This window comes from Gallus gallus, chromosome 2 (genome assembly GCF_016699485.2).
Source record: "Gallus gallus isolate bGalGal1 chromosome 2, bGalGal1.mat.broiler.GRCg7b, whole genome shotgun sequence".
NCBI lineage: Eukaryota > Metazoa > Chordata > Aves > Galliformes > Phasianidae > Gallus > Gallus gallus.
The window spans coordinates 17,780,116-17,794,811 of NC_052533.1; the positions used below are offsets into that span (position 1 = coordinate 17,780,116).

Genomic DNA, 14,696 nt, shown 5'->3' on the forward strand with positions numbered 1-14,696 from the left:
TTGGTATAAGTTGTGGGGAATGAGCAGATGCAGGATGTGTGGCACGAGTGATTGCCCATTTGCTCTGTTTCTTTCTGTTTTGCAGCGGTTGGGAGAACCAAAGTAGGGATGAAGCTCTTGACCCTGAGGTCAATTAGAAGCTTAGATAAAGGTCAGAGGAGAGTGGATGATAAAACAAGTATTCTGGGTGTATGCAAGTGAGCAAAAATAATCTACCTCTAAAAGGGTGCATACTATCTGATACACTGGTGAAAAAAATGTGTTTTGTTGTAAGTTTTAAAATAGTAAAAGTTTTAAGTGAACGTAAGACACAAAATAAACTTGTGTTTGTGTATTGTGCTGTGGTGGGCAGTTTTGTTCTCCTCCTTCAAACAATCCCTTGGTGTATGCCTGCATATCTCAGCATTTTGGAGGAGCGTAGCTTGTGAGTGCGAGGTGACGTTGGCTCTCAGTGAAATGGGCTGTTCTGTTGGGGTATGAGGCTTCACTGGGCATGAATGGGGTTCCTGGAGAGGCCTTGCAGTTCCCCCTTCTGGCTGCCTTTGTTTTCTCGCTGTGGATCTGGAATACCCATCGGATCCTGCATTAGCACAGTCTGCTGCTGGTCACCTGGTGCATCTGATGCTTGCTTCGACTGCCCACAAGCTATACACAGCTGCAGAGCCTGCCCACACCTGGTACTATTCCAAGGTCAAACAATAATTTCCTGATTAAATAGAACATTTATTTTCTGTTTTGCCTTTGAGTAAACGTGTACAAATTAGAAATAAATTTAAATCACAGTGTTCAACTTTTTTTTTACACAATTTGTTGCCTTAACACTTGATAGTACATTATATAAACCCATCAAGAAGTTCTGTGGCGTGATGACGGGCATTTTTATTGCCAAGAAGTAGCCAACTGAAGGTCGGATGGTGCCATAATTTTAATTTGACTACTTTATCATCAGTAGTTTTATACAGATGTGCTCCTTTCTGTGACTGTTGTCACTCTTGTAAAAACTGTAGCAGAACACTGTGCTCAAAGACAAAAAACAGTCCACGAACTTCATGCAAATATTAAAGTCGATAGATTAACTTAAGATTAATGCAGAGAAAATTATTTAAGTGTACCGATTTTAAATCTACTTGTAACAGAGTTTCCACTGAACTGTAAATTCAGAGAGGGAGGTGCAGGTTTTTTTGTGTTAATCCCTCACTCCAGAGAAGTAGAATGTGAAGTTGGTTCTATCACAGAATCTATAATGAAGATTCACGTATGAACAAATAATGCAAGTTATTTCCATTATTTGCCTTATTTCTGTTAATCTTGTCCTCCTGAGGTAGACCAGAAAGCAAGGAAGATTAACTGGAGGAAAGAAAGCCGCCACCAACAACCTTCCCCAAAACAAACAAACCAACAAAACCTCATTGCCTTCCTTCCCCAGAAGTCAAGGAGAGGCTGGAGCCTCTGAGTCTCATTCAAACTGGAGATTTTAGTTTCAGGATTAGAGCAGTTTATTCTTCAGCTGTGTTTGAAAAACAAAGAAGCGAACAAAAACCTTAAAAATCCAGTATTGGGAATTTCTGTATTTGTACATAGCTCACTAATAAGTGCAGCTTTGTCCTGGCTGCCTCAAACTTACTGGCAGGAGGCTGACATTCATTGACTTCTATAGAGAGGAAAAATGAAATACAATAATTTTACTGTATTCTTAGCTCCTAGTTGTGATTAAAATATCGAAAATATGTTAATGAATAGTTTATCTGTCAATTTCATTTTTCATCTGCAGTACTTTTTGAAATTTTTAGTTAAAAGTAAGAGTAGTCACAAGAGCTTCCTCTACAGAGCAGCTGATATACGATCTGGATATACTAGCTGCACAATTTTGAAACTCTAAAACATTCCTTTCTCATTCCGTTCCCTCTTGGAAAGTGAATATTTGAATCACAGCATAATAATCTGGTGTTCATTATTCTTTTTGCTTGACTACATGCGTATTACTGCCTGGATAGTGAAGTCATGTATTGTGTTCTGCTTTTTTTTTTTCTTTTTTTTTTTTTTTTTGAGAACATCTTCCTCACCTGCAAATGAGAACAAAATGTTGTAATGAGCAGTTAAGCTGCAAGCTTTAGTTAGAGCAGTTCCAAGTTTTGTATTCGTATGCAGCTTTCCTCAATCCCTTTCTGCCTCCTGAAGGATCAAAATGTTGCTTTTCCCATGTTTATTACCTGCTGAAGGTGAATTATACATCATAATGATTATAGATCATAATGATCTGAGGTTGTGCATATGTTGTACTATTGGGCAAAAAAAAAAGAAAAAAGGTGCTTTAGAAGGAAATTCATTACTGAGTCTTAGGAAAGGAAGAGTAGTTTGGAAGTGGCTGTATCTGTTTTGCCACTGTTTTTAGGGTAGTTGTACGATTATTTTGGCCCCAAAGTATTTGTATTGAGACAAAATGATTATTTAAATTTATCACTTCAGAAAAGTAAAAAAAATCTGAACATAAATCTATTTTGAAATTCTCTTCCTACTAAAACTAAATATGCTTGAAAACTGTTTATTTCTTAGACTGATACTATTCAAAACATGCTTATTCATGTAAAAACAGAGGTTTTCTCCAAAGAAACTCCTATTTTATATGTTCTCCTGAGTTTATTCTGTTGTAACTCACCACGTGTAGTATTCATATAGTTTGTGTCTGGCTAAAGTCTCTATTCAGGTATGTCTTCCAATTTCTCTTCACAACCTGTAGAGCTATTTCTTGTGCTTTGGTGGGAAGATTTTGATTTTCAAATCTCCAAAATCCACTTGATTCATTTTGTTGTTTTGCTTTATATGTATACATTATTTATTGTATGTGCTTCAAAATGCTCAGTATCCCTGTGGTGTGGCTTTTTTTTCTGATTATGGTATCAGATAAAATATAAGATTAATAAGATAAAAAACAAATGTTGCATTTGTTACCTGCATATTACATCATTTCAGTGATAATCCATTTTATATCTCTAAAGCAGCAGTACTGGTAAATTTCATTTACGTGCTTCTGACTAGTTTTCTTTGTTGTTCAGCTATTGTGTCTCATTTTCGTCTGAGCCACATTTCCAATTGTTCTGTGATTGACATGCTGGAGAGATTGACAGTTACCCCCTAGTGCCTGCTGTCTGGAGATCCCACAAGCAATAATGGATCTTACACCAGAATTTAGCATCAAATATTGGCTTTCAGTGTCAAATGGGTTAAATTTAAATGCCGGCTAATTGTAGCCATTTTGAAATCATATCCTTAAACAAAAAGCATTTTTTAGATATCAGTATGTCTGAGTCCTGTGTAGGCCGCACAATCCAAATGTCTCAAACTTGCAGTAGAAGTTAACCATTACATTGGTGGCTGTTTCTATTTTTTAGCAATGCAAATAGTCCAAATCTGGAGAACACAAGGGAAGTTTCCGTATGTGGCAAGTAAACCAAGAAGAGACCCAATACTGGTGCTACTTCTGTGATTCAGTGTTTTAACATTCAAACTGAATGTATTTATTTTAGGCCTGAATACCTAATGTAGTAAATGGTAGCCCTCCTGCATGGTATCCACACGTTTTTAGCCCTACTTCTGCTGAAAAACACCACCTCTTCCCCATCCCCCAAAACAAAGCTATAAGCACGTGGGATGCTGTGTGCCAGAAGTGAGAAGTTATGTGAACTTCTAAAATTTCTTCTGTGCTAACAGTGATCTCCTGCATAACCTTGGCAGAGAAATATGACTTCTTGTTTCCCAAACCCAAATGTAAAAAGAGAGGGAGTAAGAAAAAGTATTTTGGAAGAAGAGGAAACCTAATTGTGGAATGTTGTCTTGTATTGATGGGATTTCTCTGAAACTTTACTATGCTGTGCTCAGAACATAATTCTGTTCTCCTTGTTGCCCCACGTCCCCCATGTGACTTTGAAGAGGTAGATGTATAATGCAGTATAATGAAAAGAGCAGTTGTGTTGTAGTATCTTTTCAGTAAGCAATGTTTCTGAATAACTTCTGCAATTAGATACAGCAGTAATGACTGCTTAACTCAGTTTTAAACTTATTTTCATGAGAGCAAGTTTTATGGGATGGTAGTGGAAATACAATAAATGTTTACCAAGATTTACAATACTTTCTACATTAAAATTTAGGTCACCTTTTTAACACGTAAGGTGGGTCTGTGATGTAATAACAAGAGTAAATGAATGACTGTAGAGAAGTAAATTTCAGTTATTCTAACCATATAATTGATTTTGATGTAATACAAGTAATGTTCTGTCTGACTGGGAGGGATAAATAATTTGCCTATTTCAGTGTTTATATGATAGTTTCATTGGTTCTGGATGAATACAGAAATATCTTAAACTAATAAGCATGAGTAGGAAAACACTCCATACCTCTTAATTCAGCAATCTGGCTGCTCACGTGTAGAAGGCTTTCAACACAAATCTATAATTACTAATTCATCAGATATTGGAAATGTTTATCTTATTGCAAGATTTGTGACAGGACTTCTAATTTTATGTGTAAATCTGCGAAATAGATTTTAGATTAGAATCTAACTCTTAGGAGAAAAAGGAAACTTGGTTTTCATTTTTTAGCACTTCAGTGGCTGTTTAAAAGATGTTTATTAAAGAAAAAAAAAGGAGTAAGTTAATGTTACCTTAATGAGTTCGTGGTAAGAAGATTGCTGCCTGGCAATTGCCTTGGTTTGTCCTGCACACACTGCTCTCATTAAAAACTCTGTTTTCTTTCTTCAACTTCCAGATTGCTGATGAGAGTGAAGTGAGTGCACGCACTCTTGGAAAGCTGTAGATAGTGATGAGAAATGTTTTCCTAACCATTTTCCTTGTTAGGTTGTCAGTAAGCATCGTAGCCTATAATATCAATGCTATTACACTAAAACCTTTATTATACAAAAAGTTGTACATTCTAAGCAAATAGTTTATGTACTGAAAAATCCTGTATTTCAAGGAAGTAAATGTATCTTAATATTTTCTGGGGGAGGTTAAATGAGAAATTAAAACAGAGCCATTGCAATAACTTGTTTGTATAAGGATGCTAATGTCATTGCAACATTTTCTTAAAGGATGCCAGACAATTATATGTAGAATATAAAGAAACAAAAATGAAGGAGAAAGAAGATGCCCTGGCTAAGGCTGAACTTGAAACACTTCAGAGTGAGTTTTTACCACTGTCTTAATAAACAAAGATGTAATATAATCTACCTACTCAGCGAGATGTATGTGAACAAATGTTTTTATAATCTCCTACAATATGTGTTTTATATATTGCTGTACTGCTGTTAAATTTAAATGGTATTTTAATTTTGTGACTGTAATTTCACAGTATGCTGCTGGCTTGCTTCTGTAGAAGCATAAACTCAGTTTATAGCTAGGTAGTATCCAGAAAAGCATGCTTTGCTAGAAATGTTGCTTTACAGGAGAGGGAAATCTCAAAAGTATAAATATTGAAGTATAAATTTTTAGAAGTGACCTCTGCATTTTCAGCATTCCTGCATTATTTTTTTTCTGTAAATAACCATTTAAAATAATATATTTTGTATTACTTTTATGTAAATTGAGTTGATTTTCATAATACAAATAGAAAGTGAAGATAATTTGAATTTCCAGAAGCATGGGTTCAGTCTTAGGAGAGGGAAATGTCTTAAGTCTTTGTACTTTTATAGAAGACCAGAGAAGGCAACTAGCATTTCCCATAGTAAAGTGTTCAGAATAATTACATGTGACTTCCTTTTCTTCTTTCAGTTATTTCCTCTAGACAGTGCTTAAACCTGCCCTCTTCTGAGGACAGTTTTAAAAGATTTTTGTTTGTATTTTTATGTGGTTGCTTTATTTTCTGTACTTAAGTGCATGCTTTTAAGTTCTTCTATTCTGACAAATGCATTGAGTCTTCTATAATAATTTACTAGCTTTGAGTATGCATAAGCCTTTGGGCACTTAAAATACAGCTGTGTTATTAATATTTACAAAATAGCTTGATTTTATAAAACCAGTAACAAGATCTAGCTTCAGCAATAATTCGTAACTTAACTGTAGATAAATCTTATTTTAAGAAAGCAGGTAATATTTAGCATCTCCTTGAACACTGCGGACCCTGGCCATATCTAGCAGGATAGTGCATTTAGTGCTTGCTGGGGAGGTCAGTAGCTATATTTGAGATATCGATCAAAAAACAGGCCCTTGAAATGGGTCTTGACTTCAGTTATGTTAAAAATTTGTTAAATTGCCAGCTAGCAATGTACTGCATTGTTCCGCATAAATGGGACACATTCTTCATTTAAATTCGTGAACTACTTTGTATACATTGTTCTAAAAGGATGAATTTTGAAAACAAGTGCAAATGAAAGTGTGAGGTGATTAAAATTGTACTTTGTGTGTTCCTGTGTTTCACTGAATTGCCATTTGTGAACTTCTCAGTGTTTCTTCTCTGTGCAGATCTGGCAGGTGTCATGTGAGAGCTTTTACCTCCTCTTCTGTGGGCCTCTGCCATACTCACACAGAGGAGCAGGTTTGGTGCCCTTGCCCCCTTCAGGTCTCACATGAATTGTTCAGAAGCACTAGCCTGTCCTCTGTCACACCAGGGTGTTACCTGGCATCTGGCCCCTCTGTAAGGAGACTGATGTCACACGTCTGGAGCAAGAGGAGAGATTAGTAGTCACCACCTGTAATTAGTGGAGTTTGAAATAGGGCATAGAATTAATTTGGTCAACTATAGCAGTGCTATTGCTGGGTAACAGAATGAGCCATCAGTTGCTTTTTCTAAAAGAAATGATATTTACAAGAGAAAAACAAGAGATGCATCTATGTTACTGTAGGGGCAAAAAAAATAAATATCTTTTCCCAGAAGCCTGCGTGCAAAGCATCTGCTAACATTGTTTATTTCATTATATTGTTCTTCATTGTCCTCTTTGTAATAGCATAACAAGGTTGTAAATCATCAAATGTACATTTGGTGATCACTTGTCCCCATTCTTAATTTTAGAGGCAGTCCATGGAGTGTGAGTTTCTAATAACAGTTCCATCTATCTAATTGAGTAAATGCATCTCATGCAGATTAGCAATGGCTGCTTTACAGTACTTGTTTTTTCATGACCTAATTGCTAGTTTACCCCCATGTCTGTCTGCTTTCCTGCTGAAAATATTCAGTCATCTGTAGGCACCTTGAACTAAAACCAAAGAAGGGTATCAGAGGAGGAAAACACAATTTGCCAAGTAGGAGAAAGAGGATAATACTGAGATGTCGTTAAAGTGCTATAGTCGGGAAGGAGGGTGAAAAAGTATTCTGTTGGTAAATAACAATTGTGCATAATTCTGACTTATTTTGTCAGTACTTCTGTGCTATTTATGTTATCACTTCTCAGTCCATTCAAAATACTCATTACTCCTGCATATAGCACCTTTACAATTTGCCTTGCGAAATACAGCAACTAATAATGCAGACTTCATTTCTAGGAAGTATATTTTTTTGTGTACAATTACAGATATCTTTGTTCAAAATAGAAATGGTTTGCCTTAGTTTTGTTTTGTTTTGGTTTGGTTTTTTTTGTCCTTTTTACATTTGGATACCAGAACACAAAATTTCTCTAAAAATGAAAGTGCTTTAATTAATAGAACTGTTACTTTTCCCCTTTCCAGCACTGTCATACTTGCATATAATCTCTGCATCTGACAATGATAAACTTGTTTTTTGTAGTCATGGGATATGAAACAGAATGTATAGATATATATATTAACTGAACCAGCTAATTGTTAAACTAAAGATGTAAACATACATTGTCAGGACAGATGACTCTGCCAGTTTTTAAACTTAAACCACAAAGTTTCAGTACTTATCAAGACCAATTCTAGCAGTTGTACTGGCTGCTTTTGGAGTATGAAGTGCTTTCAGTTGCATCCATTTTGGTTGAAAATACATCCATTTTTATTTCTTTATGCTCAACCCTGGTAGTGCCCTTTATTTTCTAACATTTTTTTCCCTGCCCCCCAATAGGAAGGTTATGAATATCACAGCATTACCCACCTAGTTGACCAAAGGAGTCCAGTTGATGTAATCTTTTTGGATTTCAGAACAGCTTTCTACACTGATTTTCACAGTATCCTTCTGGACAAGATATCCAGCAAACATACAGATAGACAAAAGCATAATGCAGTGGGTGAGCAATTGACTGTGCTGGACTCAGAGGGTTCTAGTAAACAGGGTTACATCAGGCTGGCAGCCAGTCACTAGTGGGGTTCTGCAGGGCTCCATTTTGGGACTAGTTCTCTTTAAGGTTTTCATTAGTATTTTGGATGCAGGACTTTGGAATGCATACTAAGGCAGCTTGCATGTGATGTTAAATTGAGAGGATCTGAGGTCCTTTGGTTTGTTCAGCCCAGAGGAGGCCTCGTTGTGGCCTACAGCTCCTCACGAGGGGATTTGTTTAAATAATTAATGTTAGTGTTATATAGTTGTATCTTAATTTCAGTGTGGATTTCTCTAGCTTTCAAGTTTTTATTATTAGCATTTGTCAGTGCTTAAAATAAGAACTTGTCTTTATCTCCAGATTTTCTTTATATAAAAGCATTTCTTTAGCCCTTAATTTCCATGGCTTTTCTGTACTAAATTGTTTTCCAATGTAGCTGCAGATACTGGACACTGGCTTTGTACATAGTGTTCTAATATTTGCCATCTTCTGATTGTAAAATCATGTTTCTAGTGTCACCAGTATTCTGTTTACAGAATCACAGATTACATTAGCTCCCCAGCTCTGATAGCTCATTTCTCATCACTTGTGCTACCGTAACTTTAAGCTCTTACATCAAAGGTTCCCTGCACACATTGCATTTAAGTGCAGATATGGCCTAAGGTCCTAAGCTCTGTAATTTATTTTATTGGTGATCCAAAATGCATTTGATTTGAATAATCCCAGACTGTCAGCCAGTCCACGTTCCTAAATCTTACTGTAGTTTCCACTTAACTGTGAACAGTTTTGCCCAAGTTTATGTAATCCAGCAATATACTGAAGGCGACTTCTCATTTATTTCCAAATAATTGATAAACATGTTGGGTAATTGTATTTAGTACTAATCCCTGCCAAAATGCAGTGTTCGCATGCCTGCTCAGCATGAGTTGCTGAAAGCGGATTCGGAGAAAATTATTTCATATAATGCATGCTTTTTTTGTTAGCGTGGGTGTGAATGTTCTGATCACTTAATTGTTACCTCTGAAGCCTATTTATGGCAAACTAAGTATCATCTGTTTTACTGACTGTTTTGCAGGCCTGCCAAAGGGATTCTGAACTTGCAGCTCAAGTGCTTTTTCCAGTTGTATCAGCTAGTCTGTGTGATGCCTCTCCCTGCAAAACTTGCTTCAGATTTTACAAAAAAAATATAAATATTCATCTTAACAGACAGTTTTTTGAGGTTTGCTTGAAAGAGGCACAAGTGTTTCATTTTTTTGTTTGTTCCAAGGCAGGTTAGATAGTTCTTAAATATTAGATGCTTAATCCTAGCCCTTATTATCGGATGAGGTATTTGAAGAGAACAAGAAACGTGGGGAACAGTGAGTGTTCAGAGGAGAGGTGAAAGGCATCAAACCTTTGTGGGGCGTTTTTGTGAAGTTGAGGATATATTCATCACTAAGGAAGCTTTTAGTCTGTTTGCTCAAAAATAGGCTAACTTCTCAGTCTCAGTGCTGCACATGTGTTTATATGACTCTGGTGCATTCACGTAATCCCATTGATTTTATTATGAAAACAAAAACGTCTGGTTTTTTAAACAGAAGTATTTGCCCCATAAGTTCAATATTGAATTTGTTTGCTCAGTTTTTCCAGTAGACAGCCTAAACTTTAGGCCAACAGTTTTGGATCTGTTGTATTATATCTGACTGTGTTGCTGTACATGGCAAGTTAATTTTTTGAGTCATGTTTAGGCAACTTTTAATGTTGTAAGTGCTTGTTTGTCTGTCATAGCTGTGTAGGTAAGTGAACAGTGTTGAAAGAAGAAAAGATCGCGATGCGGTATCTTAGTGACATGCCACAACAATGCTTGCTGTCTGCCTGTGTTTGTTCTTGCTTATCAACACATGGGACAACAGTCATTATCCTTGCTTTCTATGATTTTCAAGACATCAGTACCTTTTTTCTGCAAGTTTTTCTCGGTGCTGAAATGGAAGGCTTATAGGCCTTGCTGAGAGAGGGAACTCCAGCTTCATCTCTCATACTTTCACTGCAGAAGTTCAGCACTGTTTTTCTCTCCTTTCTTCTTTCGTATATGTGGTAGTCTTTTTTCTTTGAAATTTTTAAATGCTCTTAGAATTCTTTAGTTACATCATCTGACAGGTAAAACTAGGATATAGTTTTCTGTCAACTTTAAAAATACAGATTCCTGATACTTTTTATTAGAAAAGTGCTGTTATCACATGGCGCTCTCAGTCCACAATGCTAGGTGATTCCTTATTGTCTGAAAATGACAGCTGATAGATCCTAAAGCAAATAACCATTAGCCAGATACTATTAATTCTGCCATTGGTATGGTAAAATTAATTTGTTAACAGAGCAGAAGGACTAACAAGTCCAAATTTTCTGCAAGTCATTCATCAGACTTCAATACCTGAATCATTATGCCACAAACCGACAGAACATTTAGCCAGTTCTGGAATAGTGTTGAAGGCCTTTAGAAGCAGTGAGTACTGTACAGGTAAAGCAGTTAGCTAATTGTTACGCATTAAGGATCCCATTGAGGGGTGTCTTGTACACTGTTTAAATGTAGCAGACAAATTACAATTCTTTTTGTTAACCATAAGATATAAATGCACAGTAACATTTAATCTTCTAGTGAATAACTTTATAGTTGTATTGGGGGAAAGTATGGAAACTTAATATCCTTGGGGTATGAATTCAGCAAATGACAAATTAATTTTTCCTACTGCAGAAGGACTAGTAGTATATAAAAGTCAGTTCATGGAATATAGCAATTAGACAGTATCCATGGTGCTTATGATATTGGTTATCCACTTACTTTTTGCTGCTCCCTTTTTTTATTCTACCTAATAAACTAGAAAAGTTAGTACATTGTATCTCTACAATTAAAATATATAATATTCACAGAATATAACATTGAGAGTAAGATATTTATGTACCCTGTTGAGCTTGAAATCTGGCTCTGGTTTCACTAAGACTACAGATCTCCACTGCATTTAGTTGTGTGGGCACCAGTAACTCTAGTCATAATTCAGGTCCAGTGGATGTTGTTGCCCACATGGGGCATAGGGGTCAAATCGGGCCTGATAGCTGCATGGTCTGAACCCAGCACCACTAGGAAATGACTGTATTAAGGGAATACCTGTGTTTCAAAACTTTGTGTTGCATCTTAAGATGCTAGTTGTGGCAACTGCATCAGGCCCAATTGCCCGTCAGGCCTTAGCTGATACAGGATTCAGCTCTCTAGGCATCATTTAATACATAGAAAACCCGATCCTTCTTTTCAGAGAAAAGCAGCAAGTCAGCTCAGGAGTGTCTTTTGGTCTTCCAGCTGAAGTGCTGATAACGAAAAGATAGCACAGAAACAGATAGATTTTCCTCCTAGGTGTCTGCTGTGACTTCTGATGTTCAGCAGAATTAAATTTCAGTGATCTATTTTCCTTTCTCCACCTGAAAGAAGCACAGTGCTCGGTTGCTTTAAGTTGAAGCTTAGTACTGTGCATCATTACTTCTGAACAGCATTCTTTATAAGTGTGCATAAACCAAGTTTTTACCGGCAATGCTTGAAGGCCGTTAACGTTCCAGCAAAAGTCTTGATCTGCCATTGTTTTTAAATTGTAAGTACTCCCCCTGACTATCTTCAAATCGTAACTATTCGCCTGGCTTTTGAAAACTCTGAGTTGGAACTGTTCAGTGAGTTTTGGGGAGTCCTGTGTCAAAGGTGCTGTGGCTTCACTTCTATTTGTTTTTAAATTCAGTACGTATGACAGCCATTGCACAACGTAAAGGATATGCTGAACTCTTTCATCGTTTAGTGTCTGCATGGGAGAAAGCGGAGACAGGTTTTTTAATTCTAGTTGAGTGCTTGTTTGAGAATATACAGCCATCTTCTCTAGGCAAGCTTTCTCTTTCCTTTGGTAGTTAAAAACAGAAGGATGTCTTATCTGCTTCGTGTCTTCTTCTCTCATTGATCTGCCTGAAGAAGGCCCAGATGCTGGCTTTAATACTGAATTTTAAAGTGGGATGCAGTGCCCTCTGGGAATACTGTTACAGAATTCCTTCTGCAAGTAAAGAAGGAGCCTAAGTAACCTATTTAGAGACTGGGCTCTAAATTCTGATGTCGAAGTTAGATGTATTCAGGCTTTATCTATTTGCATCTTCTGAGAGGGAAAATTAGCAAACAGTAACTTAGGAGGTGCAAAATACATGAAAAACCAATGATATCAGTGTGTTCACTGTTATGTAATTCCACATGACCACAGTGATGGAAATTGTCATTTAAGGTAACTTGTAGAATATTTGTGTTGATGTATTTGCAGAAAGTAGTTTGTGAAGTCGTTGTTACTTGTCCTTGTAAATCTGAGCACTGACTTGAGAAGCTGCTACATGTAGTGGCTTTGGAGAAAAATGAGATAACAATTGATTTGTATGACTTGGTTGTAAAAAATTACCTTTTGAAATAGGCAAAAAATTTTGCACCAGTATTGTCAAGACTATTCATGCTCCAGTCATTGTTTTCAATTCCCAGGAGTGTGTTTGTCAAGTCCATGAAACGTATCCCCAGTGCTGTCCTCGTATACAAACGAGTGTTAAGTGTTAAGAAAAGGAATTCTCTGTCGCTGTCTGTAGGGAGCAGTTGTCCTCTTTAGGAATTTTTTTTAAAAAGGATGTTCATGAAAAGCAGACTTTTTTTTTTTATCTGCTTGGGAAAAGATTGGGGTATGGTTACAGAGGCAGGTAGATATATGCTGATCTTGTAGATCACTGCTGCTGAGAAGTGTGGTTCTCCTCTTTCTTGCCCACCATCTTTAACTGACCTGGCTATTTTCTTTTTGTTTAGAGTGTGAAGGGGTAAATTCCTACTAGATTAGTGAATAGAATTTGTTTATTAAGTGGTTGGATGGTTGCCAAAGCACAAAAAGAAGAGGAGCACACAGGCATGCAGTAGGGAGTGGAAGGTGGAAGCAGCACAGGGCTGCTAAAACTGGAGATGGGAACAAGAAAAGGGAAAAAAAGAGCAAACGCTTAGATATACCTGAAGCTTCTGGGTGCTCTAGCTTCTTTTTCTTTCTGATCCTCTTCTTTTATTTCCTAGAGTTCTGGCAGTTTTCAGTCAATCTTGAGGCATTCTTTTGAGATCATGTAGTATAGTACATCTGTTTTCAGTTATTGGATTTTGGGTTGTTGTTGTCGTCCCTCCTTCCTTGGTGTCCCTTGGTTTGCTGATCTCAAATACTTCAAATGCTATTTGAAGGATAGTGAGAAGCAAAAAAAGAGTTGTCAGTTTGGGAAATGAGGTCCAACATTTAAATATTCCTAAAGGTGTGATAACAGACCTATTTGTAGTTAGTGGAATCTGAGAATGGTGAAACTATTGGCTAAGAAGCTTTTACACAACACAGCTAACCATGAAGTAGTACAGAGCTGTCTAAAACTTACTTTTCTGCCTTTGCTGTTTTTGTTTTAAAGCTAGCAAGACTTTGGAAATCTTGTAACTGCTCCCTGCGCTTTTGCTTGTACTAATCTTAATTGTCGGATGGTGTAGTAGTGACAGGAGCTAGCTGTGTTTTTGAGGAGTTTTACATTTGGCACTCTTTAAGTCATAGCTGCAGATAGAAGAGGTGATAAGTATATGCATTGCTATTTAAAGCAATTAAACAAATAAAAGTAAAATAAAATGATTATGCAGCTTTCTAAGTTAACTGTTTTACAAAGAAACTGAATATCCTTCCAAAATGAAAACTGAATATAGCATTCGGAGTTGGAGCTAAGCCTGCTTTGGAATTATACTTCTCTGCGGTACTTGAAGCATTACTTTTTTTTTTCTTTCCTGTTTCTGTATAGAGGAGAAGAAGCCTAAAGTCAAGAAACCAAAATCTGAATTTCCCGTATACACTGTTCTGGAATCAAGTGCATACATACCATCCTATGACCATGGAGCTTCTATTGAAGAGATCGAGGAACAGATGGATGACTGGTTGGGAAGCAGGAACAGAACACACAAAAAGAAGGCAAGTTCAAAATCTTTAATGTAGTTATGTATTTCAAATGTTTTCATTTGCTCGCCTCTTAAGAAAATGGGATGTTACAGGTACAACCGTATTTGTATGTATGTGAAGTCTAGAGAAATTTTAATTGTTGGGTAGAGATTCTGTTCAGTGTAATTTGTGTAGTGATATTGGAAATGTTATAATAAGATGTAGTTCATTAAATCATATGAAAGCTCTCTATGGCTGCTAATACAAATACTATTCTTGTTCACTAGAAATTAGTAGAACGTAGTGCTGTCAGGTTACCTGAGGCTTGGTTCTCTTTCTTAATTGCGGTTAATAACATTTTACTTTCCAGAATAGATTCTTCTCTGTTTAAAAAAAAGGGGGGGGGGGGGGGGGGGGGGGAGCTTATTATGTTCTTAATATCCATGTGCATCACTTTTTGACTATGAAACTCCTTATATATTTTGTATATTTGATCTGACTTTCAATATGATGTGCGCCTA

The 14,696-nt window shown here is 36.6% G+C and overlaps 1 protein-coding gene across 1 annotated transcript in view; it reads left to right on the forward strand.

Moving 5' to 3' along the window:
- DNAJC1 (DnaJ heat shock protein family (Hsp40) member C1) overlaps nt 1–14,696 on the forward strand; it is a 92,991-nt gene that overhangs the window by 46,951 nt on the left and 31,344 nt on the right. The window contains exons 7-8 of the mRNA XM_015282022.4: nt 5,084–5,174; nt 14,042–14,208. Coding sequence (XP_015137508.2) covers nt 5,084–5,174; nt 14,042–14,208 — 258 coding nt within the window. The remainder of the gene's footprint in view (nt 1–5,083; nt 5,175–14,041; nt 14,209–14,696) is intronic.